Genomic DNA, 14,428 nt, shown 5'->3' with positions numbered 1-14,428 from the left:
ATTCCCCTAACATGCCCCGAATACCCCCCTGACACCTACAAGATCCCCCAGTGGTACTCAACCTCTGAGTACCATCCCCGAACCTTTGTCTGATGGCCAGTAAGAGGAATGCAGACTCCCTCCTGCCGGCAGACCCGTCACTGCAAAGTAGTGGGCCTTCCCCTTCCTGGTACATTCTAGGATGCACTGGGAGTGGCCTAAGATTCCAATTGGCCAGATCCCTAAGGCCCCTCCTATGGGAGGGGCCGATCCAATCAGGTGGAGATTTGGGGGTTCCAACAGGAGGGAGTGGGCATCCCTCCTGCCGGCCAACTTCGTGGCGGGGAGAGGTTCCCTGCTGCAGTCGTTAAACTGATTGCGGCAGGGAGTTTTCCTTGCCGAAACTGGCTCAGCGGCTGCGTCTTTTTGAAATGTAGACTTGTTGGCCTACACTTCAGGCGCCTATTGCAGCCCTAGGGAGATGCCACGGTCACTTCCAAGTGAAACCATGCCCCCGCCTAGCCTTGGGTGAGCTTAAGTGGCCCTATGTGCCTCCTTGGGCTCGCAAAAAAGCCTACAATGTAGGCAGCCTGTCTCCTACCACCACCTATATTTGGGACATCTTTTATAGAATTTGCCCCTAAAGAATGACGAAGTTATCTGTGAGGATGGGGACAAATTCTATCCCCGTGTCATTACAGTGGACATTAAAGAGATAGAAGACCTCCAACACAGAAACTGCGGATCCGTATTTATGATTTGTATTATTGTATGACATCACACATTATTTTATTGACTGAATAAACGTCTGCATCACGTACATCTTTTCTGGCAATTTCCTCCTTGTGCCTGGTTTTATCACTTTTATTGTTGTTGGGTTTCCTTTTTGAGGTATCACCACTGAATGACTGCTCTGAGCAAAGTTCTCTCCACATGGCAATGAATGGCGACATGTCAAAACCCCCGGAGGACAACAGCGCGCCGACAATCCCACGCTGACATTTGCATGCAGGACTAAATGCGCGCTGCTGCTTCTGCTGCTTTGAGACCTTCCATTTTGCACTCTAAGAGGAGGGTGTAGGGGGGACCCCCCCCCACTATACTTAGAAGTCCTCACGCTCCTGTTGGGGAGGTGTGTGTGTGTGTGGGGAATCCCCCATTACACTGAAAACTCCCGAAGGGAAGGAGAACAGGAGTTTTCAGTGTACTGGGGGGTCCCCCCAACCTCCCCCAATGGGAGTGTGAAGAATTCTAACTGTAGTCGGGGGGGGGGGGATAAAATGGAAGGCCTCATAGCGGCGGAAGCAACGGAACGCTTTTGTCCTGCGCTCAACTGTCGGCACGCCATTGTCCTCCACGCTTTTGACGGTGTACCCAATGAATAGCACTGTCATGAGCCAACAGGATGACACCCCACACCCCTTCTTACCTGATAGCAATGGCTATTAATGATGAAAACTAGTTCAAAATGCTTTCCTTTGTGAAAGGGCATATCCTTCTTATGTTCTTCTGAGCGCCAAGAGCCCCCTTCAAAACTGTTGACGACCACCTTGTCACGTCCCTCAAAACGAGGGTTAAAATGGAAAGCGATGTCTGATCCTTCATGCTGCCCACAGGTAAAATTCACGTGAAATCTATTTTTAAAACATGAAGAAATTGAGACTAGTAAAGAAGCATTGCTAAGGACTCCATGTCTAGGGTCATAATGGTAGCCTCTCCCAATGTCAAAAATCAACAACACACCTGCGGGTTTCCTGTCACAATGCATTTTTGTTTGGTTTTATCCACAATTGACATTTTATAATTTTACGTTTTACTATTTTTTGAAGCAACCGAGGAAGGAAGTTTCATTTAAACTCACCTCTTATATCTTTTGGACGGGTTTTTTTTAACATTATACTATTTGGACCTTAATCGGTTATGAACTGGATTAAAGGGGTTTCTGCTCCTGAAGAAGACAACAAAACAGAGCTGTGTCGGTCAGAAATGGATGTTCTTTATACTCGGATAAGTCTAATGTTTGAATTGCAATTTTGCTATATATTATAGTAGCTCACAGAAATTGAAGACAGCATTTGTCAAAATTAGGAGAACACACAACATATACATAAAATGTTTGTTTGTTTTTTCCACTTTATTTAATTTTCACTTATTAGTTGTTCCGTGAAGGGGAAGACATTGTGATGTACGGGGCAAACTCATTTAGACTATAGGTTTTATAATTTTTTGGTCAGTGTTTATGTAGAAAGGCACGCTAATGATAATTTTCAAAGAGAAAATTCCTTTGAAAATCTTCCAGCCGCTGTAAGGATTCTACATACCGTGTACTTTGGAGTGCAAAGGGTAAGCTGGAGATCATAGAAGCATAGAAAATGACGGCAGAAAAGAGCTATAGCCCATCAAGTATGCCCACTCTGCTTACCCACCCCCTGTCTATGCCCTAATGACCCAATTTCCTTATCTTGACCCTCATAGGGATCCCACATGGGTATCCCATTTATTCTTAAAGTCTGGCACGCTGTCTGCCTCGATCACCTGCACTGGAAGCTTGTTCCAATGATCAACCACTCTCTCTGTGAAGAAATACTTTCTGGTGTCGCCATGAAATTTTCCGCCCCTGAGTTTGAGCGGGTGCCCTCTTGTGGCCGAGGGTCCCTTGAGAAAGAAAATATCATCTTCCACTTCGACACGTCCCGTGAGGTACTTAAATGTTTCGATCATGTCTCCCCTCTCCCTACGTTCCTCGAGAGTGTAGAGCTGCAATTTGTTCAGTCTCTCTTCGTACGAGAGACCCTTGAGCCCCTAGATCATCCTGGTGGCCGTCCGCTGAACCGATTCAATTCTGCGCACATCTTTACTGTAATGTGGCCTCCAGAATTGCACACAGTACTCCAGATGAGGTCTCACCATGGCCCTGTACAACGGCATTATGACTTCAGGGATTACAAAATTGCCCCTCTACTAGCACCACCTCCACGGCTTATGCAAGGGTATCACAAACTCTAGATAAACCTTCCAAAGTCACCCTGAGATACAGTTGCCACTGACCATGCTGCTCCCCTGGTATACACCATATCCACCCCCCATATCCCGTCCCTAATAACAGCGAGGGTGGCCGTGCAGTCTTCATCTCCTGCCAGACAAATCAGTGGAGGGTACAAGAAGTTGCTCTGTTCAGCCCTCTTCTCAGCTCCCCAACACATTCTGACACATTTGATAGGGCTGGCGGGAATCCCCAAGCCCTGCCAGGTCCTCCAGCAGCCGGTATAGCTTATTCTGCTACTCGCTGCAGCTGGTGGCACGGTCCACATGTTTCTGCCACACTGACCCTCCCCCCCTCCCCCGCACATGCTTAGATTTCATGCATGAGCATCTGTGGGATGGGAGAGGCTGGCGCAGCTGCACCATGTAGATAATGCTGCCAGCCTCATTATAAATAAAAGAATGAGCAGTTCTGGCCGTCAGAGGACCTCTTCCAGAGGACGGGGCCTGGGCATCCCCAGCAGCTCGGATATTTATTTGTTGGGGATCACTGGTGCAGGAGCAGGGGTGGAGGGGAATTACATGCCCACCCACTTTGGCCTCAATCCACCCAAAATATCATGTCTGGTTAAGCCACTGATGCCCCCCATACATACAATCCATTCCCCCAGATCCTTCAGTAGCATGCAGTTAGGACCTTCAAGGGATTCGGTGAATCCCCAGCCCTGCTGTTGACTATCTTTTTTTTCCCATTTCTCTACCATCTGCAGTGTTTTCCTCTCTTTCTTTCCCTCTTCCACAGTAGAGCAGGAATGGGGGCAAAGGGGGTACAGAGGGGAGGGGTTGGTTATATAGATGGGAGAATTTAGGTGGCAAGAAGGAAAGAGGGATGAGTCAGGGCTGGTGCAGAATAAAAAGAAAGAAGAAAGATTGGGTTAAAAGGAGGGGTGGTGGGCAAAGTGAGGAAAGCTCAGAGAACAAAGAGGGAAGAGCAAAGGGATAAGGACAGATATGAGGACGTGGGGTGGGGTTAGGATAGAAAGGCAAAAGGAGGGGAAGAGAAGGTAGAGGGAGTGAGAGAGTGTGTGAAGAGCAGGATAAGGGGTGTGTGTGTGTGGGGGGGGGGGGGGTGAAGGGATGGGAGATAACATGACAACATAAGAATAGCCTTACTGGATCAGACCAATGGTCCATCAAGCCCGGTAGCCCGTTCTCACGGTGGCCAATCCAGGTCCCTAGTGCATGGCCAAAACCCAAGGAGTAGCAACATTCCATCCAAAATCCTAAAGAACAGCAAGATTCCGGAATCCCAAAGAGTAACAAAAGATTCCGGAATCTGAAGTAGTTAACAACATTCTATACTCCCGATCCAGAGCAAGCTGTGGCTTCCCCCATGTCTTTCCCAATGACAGACTATGGACTTTTCCTCCAGGAACTTGTCCAAACCTTTCTTAAAACTAGCTACGTTATCTGCTCTTACCACATCCTCTGGCAACGCATTCCAGAGCTTAATTATTCTCTGAGTGAAAAAAAATTTCCTCCTATCGGTGTTAAGAGTATTTCCCTGTAACTTCATCGAGTCTGTAATTTTTGACGGAGTGAAAAATCAATCCACTTGTACCCATTCTACTCCACTCAGGATTTTGCAGACTTCAGTCATATCTCGCCTCAGCCCTCTCTTTTCCAAACTGAAGAGCCCTAACCGTTTTATTCTTTCCTCATATGAGAGGAGTTCCATCCCCTTTAAAATCTTGGTCGCTCTTCTTTGAACCTTTTCTAGCGCCATTATATCTTTCTTGAGATAGATTGTGAGGGGAAGTGCAAGGGGTATAAGAGACAGGGAGAGAAAGAAGCTGTTGGGGACAGATTACATCAGAAAAGAGGACTGGGAAGCGATGCAGATAGTGTGCTGTTGGGGGTCACCGAGTCGCAACCTCTCTGCTGGGAGTGGGAACTGTTATGGTGGTAGGAAGTACTATGTAACGGCTGCCAAGCCCCTGTTCTTGTTTGGCACATTCACTGAATCCCCTATTGTAAAAGTCACCGCATGCCACTGTCCCATATAATACTGATTCTCCAAACAAACACAATACTTCCATAATACTGTGCAAATGTGTGCGTAGAAGGAACCCCCCCCCCCCACCTCACTTCCCTCCCCTGGAAACAGGAAGTTTGCATCAAAGGGGACAGCAGGACACAGCAGAGCCTTCAGCACACACACAAGCTAAAGGCCCTATACTTAGGAACTTCACTGCATGATTCCTAGTCCTAGTATTTTTGAGAACAGTAAACATGCAATTCACATTTACCATCTTGGCACAATATTTATAGTGCTGGGGTAGGTTTTTTTTTTTTGGGGGGGGAGCTTAAGGAGAGTTAGAAGTTATTTGGTTTGCAGCAATATTCAGTCCACCAATCAGATTAACTATCTATCTGGATAAAGTTAGACAGAAAAAAGGCTGTAATTTTGAATATTCAGCAGAGCTAGTGTTCGGATAGCAGCTCTGAATATCCTGATTTACATCAACCACAATGGCTGGCATCTAAAAATCATGCCACCTGCATAGGTCAAATATTGGCCAATGAGAAGAATTAAGAGTCTGAAAGTTATCTGAGCGGGGTCAAAGGTATAGAGTTGCCAAGGGCACTTAATTCCCTTCCACCGGCTCTGTTATTCTTTATCACAAGTCTGACTTTCACGTGGCTGCAATCCTCGCCAACCTGATCCCACAGAAAGGGCCATGGATTCAAGTGGGACGAACAGACCCAATAGGAGGAAAAGAGAAGCAGGGCTTGTTGACAAAGGCAGAGACTGACATAACTGCTAAGGCAGGGGTGTCAAAGTCCCTCCTCGAGGGCCGCAATCCAGTCGGGTTTTCAGGATTTCCCCAATGAATATGCATGAGATCTATTTGCATGCGTTGCTTTCATTGTACGCTAATAGATCTCATGCATATTCATTGGGGAAATCCTGAAAACCCGACTGGATTGCGGCCCTCGAGGAGGGACTTTGACACCCCTGTGCTAAGGTGTGTTTAGTTGCTACAGATATGACCATAGATCTAGAATTATTCATACCCTACAGAGAAGGATGTATTCTCCAGCTGTTGCGAAGAGAAAACTGTTTCTTGCCGCTATGAATTTGTAACACGTGACTACAGAAGAAGGCTCTCTCAGGGTGAGCTGGAGGGACCTTTCCTTAGACAGAGGAGCTGCATGAAACGGGAAACACCCTACAGAAATGTAAGTTGTTCTTACCCTTTGACATGGTGTGCAAGGGTGCCCTGGATATACACAGACATCCCAGGTCGTAGACCGCCATAGATTGGGTTATGGAAAGGGACAGCCTGAAAGCAAAAGAGAGAGAGACATTCAGAGTTAGATGCAATACAAGCTTTCTGTTCTACTTTGGAGTTAATTTTATAAAGGATCTCTGCACATAAACTGTAGCTGTATAACAGGTCTCATAAAATTACCCCACCCATAAAATTGCATGCAGCGACAAGAAGGTGGGCACTTTAATGTGACCCAAGGGTAAGCGAGTTCAAGAGAGGAATGTGGGAGGAAGATGGGTGAAGGCCTGAAGCATGCACAGGGGTTATAAAATACCTACTGTATGCACACTTCACTCATGTATATTTACGGCCGTTCCAGAGCTGGGGTAAATGTATGCAGTCACATCCTGTTTATGCGATTTCAGTAGGTTTTGTGAAACTACTGTATAAAGATACATTGGGACTTACACATCTTTATAAACTAGCCTTCAAATAAGTAGCCACTAAAGAATGACACGGTGAGAAAATTCATCACCATTCCCGTCCCCGCGGTTAACCGCAGGAAACCATCTCCATGTCATTACTTAAGGAGAGAGGGAAGAATCAGAGTATGACTGGGCAGAGCCACTGACCCTCAAAGCTTTGCATTGAAGAATGCTGATGTTGAAAGACTGAGGTTGAGATAGATACTGGTATCCAGAGCTGATACTGTGATGTCATAATGCTTCATTCTACCAATAAGAGCCAACCTCATCAGTGATGTCACAATGGGTTCATTATCCTTTACTTGGTTCACATAAGAATCAGAGTATGAATGGGCTCAGCCACTGACCCTCAAGCCTTGCACTGAAGAATGGTGGTGTAGAAGGACTGAGGTTGAGATAAACACTAAAGAACGACACAGAGCTGTTTCCCGCGGTTATCTGCGGGGGACAAGAATGGTGATGAATTTTGTCACCGTGCCGTTTTCTGATCATAGGCCCTATAAATCACCCTCTTCGAGAGCAAGACTATAATTTGATCTTTTCTATTACGGAATATAGGCGCCCAAGTTCCGTTATAGAATGCTATCAGTGCACCCAACATTTAGGTGCCCACTGCCATAGATCTGGCCTAAGTGCGAGTGGCTAAATGCGGTAAGGATGCACTTATGTAAGAAGATCACATGCCTAAGACCACCCCTGCAAATACATAGAACCCAGAGGTATGTGCATGCATACACACAAGACACACACCACATACTATACACACCACACACACACTGTACACACCACACACCACACATACTGTACACACCACACACACTGTACACACCACACACCACACATACTGTACACACCACACACACTGTACACACCACACACCACACTACACCCCCAAACCACACACCACACACCACACACTACACCCCCAAACCACACACCACACACCACACATAACACAATACACAGACACACACACCACACCACACACAAACATACACACACAAACACATATGTTCTAATATTCTAAACCAGTGGTTCCCAACCTTGTCCTGGAAGACCACCAGCCAATCAGGTTTTCAGGATGGCCCTAACAAATATGCATGGGGCAGATTTGCATACCTGTCACCTTCATTATATGCAAATCTCTCTCATGCATATTCGTTAGCGTTATCCCAAAAACCCGACTGGCTGGTGGTCCTCCAGGACAGGGTTGGGAACCATTGTTCTAAACATTTACTTGCATAGAGGGGCATAATGAAAAAATACGTCTAAGTCTGATTGGGATGTAAAGCACTTGACTAGACGCCCAAAGTCGTCAGTGGGAAAATGCCCATTCTCGAAAAATACGTCTAAAATTTTTTTTATTAAAAATCGTCTATCTGAACGTCCAGGCTATTGCTTGTCCTCCAGACCGCCAACACGTCTATCTTTATACCACATTCTCGACCAAAATTTTATCCAAGTCCCAAATGACCAGAACAAGACCATTTGGACGTAGAAGGGACCATCAATGTGATGGACTGGCCACCCAGACATGGCAACAGAGCAGTGGGACACCTTACAGTGGGGCACTGCTGTGAACTTCACCAGAACTCCCTTATAGGTTATGCTGAGCCCCCCCCGAACACCCCAAAACCCACTATACCCATATCGATATGTATCACATTAGAATAAAAACTTATATTGATAAATCTTGCACTGTAAATGTCAAATTTATCCAGTACTGTAATTACATATTATGTATATTGGTATTAGATCCCAAGTATATGTCAAGTAAGGATAAAACTTTTATTGAAAAACCTTGCACTGGAACTACGGCAAATTGTGGTGACGGGACAAAAGCGCTCGAGACATCAATGCGCTGACATTGGAGCGCAGACAATTCGGCTCATGACACCAGCGCGCCGAGGAAAAGCTTACCTTTAAAGAGCTCTGACAAGGGGGTGGGGGAACCCCCCCACTTTACTTTATACTCTTTGCGCTGCCTTTGGGGGGGGTGCAACCACCACATTATAGAGAAAACAACTTTTTCCTAAAAAAATCAGAAAAAGTTCAGTTTTCTCTATAATGTGGGGGTTTGCACCCCCCACACCACCCCAACGGCAGCGCGAAGAGTATGAAGTAAACTTGGGGGGGGAGTTCCCCACTCATACCCCGCGTCGGAGCTCTTCAAAAGTAAGTTTTCCTGCGGCGCGCTAGTGTCTTGAGCCGAATTGTCTGCGCTCCAAGGTCGGCGCGCTGATGTCTCGCGTGCGAATGACTATGAATCCAAATTGTAACCTGTAAACGATATATTATGTATGTCGACCTGTAATCCGTTCTGAGCTCTTTGGGGAGAATAGGATAGAAAATGAATTAATTACATAAATAAATAAAATTTGCTCTCCTTCAGTATAAACTCCATAATGGAACCTTGAAATCAATCCCTAGAGAAAACTCTGGCATCAGAAACCTCAATTTGACAGTGGATCTCCCCCCCCCCCTTGGTTTTATTAATTGGAAAGTTGAGTTAATTCATACTTACTGGGTTATACATGGGTTGGTATCCCGGGGCTGGAACAAACATCATCCTTCTTGATTACTGGTATCACAGTGGAGGAGACTGCTGCCAAATGCTGGAGACTGCTGAAGAGTGAAAGGTTACTTATATACCCAGAGAGGAGGGGCATTTTTTTTATCTTGCCACAGCTGACTTTTCACCCTCCTCAGCTGATCCCTCAGTCTTAAGACTGAATGTCACCTGCAGTCCACTCAAAAATTCACATTTCATTTGGAATTTCATTATGAGTCATTACATCAGGCTCTGCCCCTAGCAGCATTCAAATCCAAGCTAAAAAAAAAACCCACTTTATCGAAGCTACTTTCGAGTCCTAACTCCCACTCATACTGATGTCTATGCTACCATTCTCTCTGCAAGAAACTCCTCAACCCCTATACAATATGTCCTGCAAGAACAAAAATCGTTCTCTGCTCTACCACCTCCCCCGGAAGCGCATTCCAGGTATCCACCACCCGCTGGCTGAAGAAGAACTTCCTAGCATTTGTTCTGAATCTGTCTCCCTTCAGTTTTCTTGCGTGCCCTCTTGTTTTTGTTTCCCCCGCCAGTCTGAAGAATCTGCCCCTCTCCACCCTCTCTATACCCTTCATGATCTTGTAAGTTTCTATCATGTCCCCTCTAAGTCTCCGTTTTTCCAGAAACTGGGGCTCTTTTCTCTGGAAAAACGGAGACTTAGAGGGGACATGATAGAAACTTACAAGATCATGAAGGGTATAGAGAGGGTGGAGAGGGGCAGATTCTTCAGACTGGCGGGGGAAACAAAAACAAGAGGGCACGCAAGAAAACTGAAGGGAGACAGATTCAGAACAAATGCTAGGAAGTTCTTCTTCAGCCAGCGGGTGGTGGATGCCTGGAATGCGCTTCCGGGGGAGGTGGTAGAGCAGAGTACGATTCTGGGTTTCAAAAAGGGATTGGACATGTTCCTAAAGGAAAAGGGGATTGATGGGTATAGCTAGAGGGGTACTATAAAGGATAAAATGTCTTAAGTGAAAGAACACTACAGGTCATGGACCTGGGGGGGCCGCCGCGGGTGCGGACTGCTGGGCACGATGGACCTATGGTCTGACTCAGCAGAGGCGATGCTTATGTTCTTATGTTCTTTAACGCATGAAACATAGCAAGAAGTACGTGGCAGCAGTCCATTCACTGTCCAGCAAGGTGGGAGAGTTAAATCCGGTAGGCTGCATAGGTTCTACATCTTCATGATTATACTTAATCTCTCTCTCCCTGGCAATTTCGTAGAAGACTGCTCGGCCCCGGTCCTATTGCCAAACTACTGGAGTTGCCATCAAAGCCTACTCCAGTCCTGATCCTGAACTGTTTTTTTTTTTTTTTTGCCCAGACCCAGACCGTAGAAATCTGCCCAGCACTGGAACGTAAGACCAATCTCTGAAGCTGCCATCAATGCTCACCCCTTCTGAGGTCATTTAAACTTAGCTTTAATTGGATTCCATCCTTTTTATGTACACTTCTCCCTCCATATTCGTGGTTTCAGCAATAGCAGTTTTGATTATTCGTGGTTTTTAGCTTGCTGGCTCCTCCGTCCAAATTAAATCAGCTTGCATAGAGAAATGGCCGATTCCAAGCGTTTACTGAGAAAATTGCCGATTCCCAGCACTTTCTTCACCATGTTGTGCCTCGCCTTCAGGAACAGGCCAGGTCTCCCACCATGTTATTCGTGGGTTTCGCCATATTCACGATGGTTTTTAAAAGAAAACAACGAATAACATATGAAAAAGTTATTCCCCTTTTTTTTTTTGTATTTGCGGGTCCGTTAATCCCTTATCACAGCGAATATGGAGGGAGAAGTGTATAGTCTTCCTCTGCGTTCATCCCATGCGTTCTTGAATTCCGTCACTGGTTTTGTCTTCACAGTCTCTCATGGGAAGGCATCCACCACGCCTTTCTGTGAAAAAGCATTTTCTGATTTGTAACAGTGGTCTGTAAGTTACCCGTGTAACTGGGCGTCCTGCCATGTCCTCATCCCCTTGCAGCTGTTAATTTTTTTTTACCACATTTCTATTCCGCACAATTAGTTAGTTTCTAGTTGTGTGCTATAGTAATTACAGGTACCTATAGAATAGCTTCTAGGACACTTAAGAATAGCCTTACTGGGTTAGACCAATGGTTCATTTAGCCCAGTATCCCATCTTCGCGGAGGCCAACCCAAGTCACAAATATCAGGTAAAAACCCAAATAAATAGCAGCATTCCATGCTACCGTCCCATGTCTGATTCAACATCAGACTATGGACTTTTTCTCCAGGAATTTGTCCAAACCTTTTTTAAAACCAGCTACATTACTTGCTCTTACCATATCCTCTGGCAAAACATTCCAGAGCTTAACTATTCTCTGAGTGAAAAATATTTCCTCTTATTGGTTTTAAAAGTATTACCCTGTAACTTCATCGTGTGTCCCCTAGTCTTTGTAAATCTTGATGCAGTAAAAAACAAAAACCATCCATTCTACACCACTCAGGATTTTGTAGACTTCAATCATATCTTCTCTTAGCCACTACTTTTCTCTGCCCTTGTGCACCTGCGACGGCCTAGTTGTAGAACCGCTCTCATCTAGGGCCATCATTCAACAGAGCTTATACAGATAGCAGTAATTGCTATGCTATGTCTTCATTCAGTGGCACTAACCAGACAGTACCAGGGAGGTCTGTGGGTGGAAATGACCCTTATTCAAATAGTGGCAATTTTCAGCATCAATATGCATAACTTTGCACTTTATGCATAACTTTGCATAAAAAAGGCAATCCTAAATATATGTGGATTGGCTATCCAGATAATGGAAGCAGTGACTGCAAACTCCAGATATTCAGTGTCAGCCATAAGCCGCATACTGCCACTGGATTTTTTTTTTTCTTAACCTATGGTGGTCAGCTCAGGCTCAATATTACCCTCTAACTCAGTGCATCACAAACTGTGTGCCTCCTGAGATTTCAGGTGTGCCGCAACACACTGGCGAGGAGTCATCCACATCGGCTGACTGCGAAATGCACGTCCTGGAGGAAGTACATAAGAACGTAAGAAGTTGCCTCCACTGGGTCAGACCAGAGGTCCATCGTGCCCAGTGGTCCGCTCCCGCGGCGGCCCATCAAGTCCACGACCTGTGAAGTGGTTTCTGACTATTTGTGTAACCTACCTCCACTTCTATCTGTACCCCTCAATCCCCTTTTCTTTCAGGAACCTATCCAGACCCTCCTTGAACCCCGGCGCAGATGACTCTCCTCCTGGCCAGCGTCTCTCCTTCTCTCCCTGCACCTCCCGGATCCCTCCACCGAAGTTGGTCATGGCCAGATGGGCCTCTGCACATGTGCAGACGTCAATGCAATGATGTCACACATGTGTGGTGTCATCGTGTCGACATCCGCGCACTTCTGGGTGCCTTCCGCTAGGGGCATTGGATTTAGTGTGCCGCCGGCCGGAAAGTTTGCGAGAGCAGGTGTAATTTTCTGCACGTATTTTCCAAATGCAGTAGGGATGAAAAAAGTCTTCCATTGGAACGGTATTAATCCAAAGTTTATTGTCATTAATTTTAGAATATCAAAACAGGAATATAAAAAATATCTTTAATAAACCCCAAAAGTAACAGCGATGTCAAAACAACATCTTGGACAGATCCAACAAAACCCCTGTTTCGGTGCCACATTTGTCTACATAAGTGGTGTATCAAATGTTGTATCTATAACAAGGTCAAGCTGTGAGCGTTCAATCTGGCTTTGCATAACAAAATCAAATAACTCCTTTCTCTTTAGGGGCAATCTTCACCAAATCCTTTAACTGAAAAACATCCATTATTTCAAAAAGAATTTCCATCATACAAGATCTCTGCTCTTCAACACATGTCCAGGGTCACAAGGAACGCTACAAGAAGGTATTTGTTGCCCCAGGTACGTTAGATAGATTGCGAACCCGCTGGGACAGATAGGGACAAATGCTCGAGTACCTGAATGTAAACCACTTAGATAACTATCGTTGATAGGCAGTATATAAATAACTAAAATAAAATGTCCTTTCTTATTGACAACATGGGCATACTTTCCCTTAGAAAATTAGTATAATTTACAGTAAAACCTTGGTTTGCGAGCCTAATTTGTTTTGGAAGCATACTCGTAATCCAAAGCGAATTTCCACAGAGGAAATAATGGAAACTCAGACGATTCGTTCCACAATCCAAAAACTTTAATACAAAATAAGAACATAAGAACATAAGCAATGCCTCCGCTGGGTCAGACCCGAGGTCCATCGTGCCCAGCAGTCTGCTCACGCGGCAGCCCAACAGGTCCAGGACCTGTGCAGTAATCCTCTATCTATACCCCTCTATCCCCTTTTCCAGCAGGAAATTGTCCAATCCTTTCTTGAACCCCAGTACCGTACTCTGCCCTATTACGCCCTCTGGAAGCGCATTCCAGGTGTCCACCACACGTTGGGTAAAGAAGAACTTCCCAGCATTCGTTTTGAATCTGTCCCCTTTCAACTTTTCCGAATGCCCTCTTGTTCTTTTATTTTTCGAAAGTTTGAAGAGTCTGTCCCTCTCCACTCTCTCTATGCCCTTCATGATCTTGTAAGTCTCTATCATATCCCCTCATATCATACTGTAAGCTGTGAGCGCTTGAGCTATGTGTAAATTAGGTGTGATGCGTCTATTATGTTCAGCCGCGCACGGCGTAAGATGCGCGCATGTCATGCGTGCTTGGACTGTGGGTAAATTGGGCGCGACACTTTTATCACGTTCAGCTGCGCTCAGCATAAGATGTAAGCACTTCAACTGTGGGTTCGGACGACGTGACGCGCGATATGTGCTTGTACTTCAAAACAACGCTCGTTTATCGAGTTAAAATTGAAAATGTTTTGCTCGTCTCGCTATCCAAGGTTTCAGTGTAGAAGAATACCTGCTACCAGGGCCGGTGTTAGGGAGGGGGGGGGGCAAACAGGGCAGCCAGGTTTTGAAAAGCCGTCTGGACCCCCCAGGACATGTCCTCAAAAGGAGGACATGTCCGGGGAAATCCGGTAACCCTAAGTTTTGGTATTCATATTCCTATTTCTAATTTTTGATCCATTGTTCTGCATTGGGAGAAGGTTAGGTAGAAGAGGGGCCCCCTTCTTAATTTCTGCCCTGGGCCCCAGCATGCCTACAACCGG

General features: G+C 45.7%; 1 protein-coding gene across 1 annotated transcript in view; it reads right to left on the bottom strand.

Annotated features, from left to right (window-relative positions):
* LGALS4 (galectin 4) overlaps positions 1-9,475 on the bottom strand; it is a 37,275-nt gene extending 27,800 nt beyond the window's left edge. The window contains exons 1-3 of the mRNA XM_033953608.1: positions 9,246-9,475; positions 6,220-6,308; positions 1,409-1,613 (exon numbers count right to left, since the gene is read on the bottom strand). Of these exons, the coding sequence (XP_033809499.1) occupies positions 1,409-1,613; positions 6,220-6,308; positions 9,246-9,290 (339 nt within the window). The 5' untranslated portion in view covers positions 9,291-9,475. The remainder of the gene's footprint in view (positions 1-1,408; positions 1,614-6,219; positions 6,309-9,245) is intronic.
* Positions 9,476-14,428: the final 4,953 nt, after the last annotated feature.

Source organism: Geotrypetes seraphini, chromosome 8 (assembly GCF_902459505.1).
Source record: "Geotrypetes seraphini chromosome 8, aGeoSer1.1, whole genome shotgun sequence".
Classification (NCBI taxonomy): Eukaryota; Metazoa; Chordata; class Amphibia; order Gymnophiona; family Dermophiidae; genus Geotrypetes; species Geotrypetes seraphini.
The sequence above is the reverse complement of the archived record's forward strand: the minus strand, read 5'-3'. Positions and strand labels throughout refer to the sequence as shown.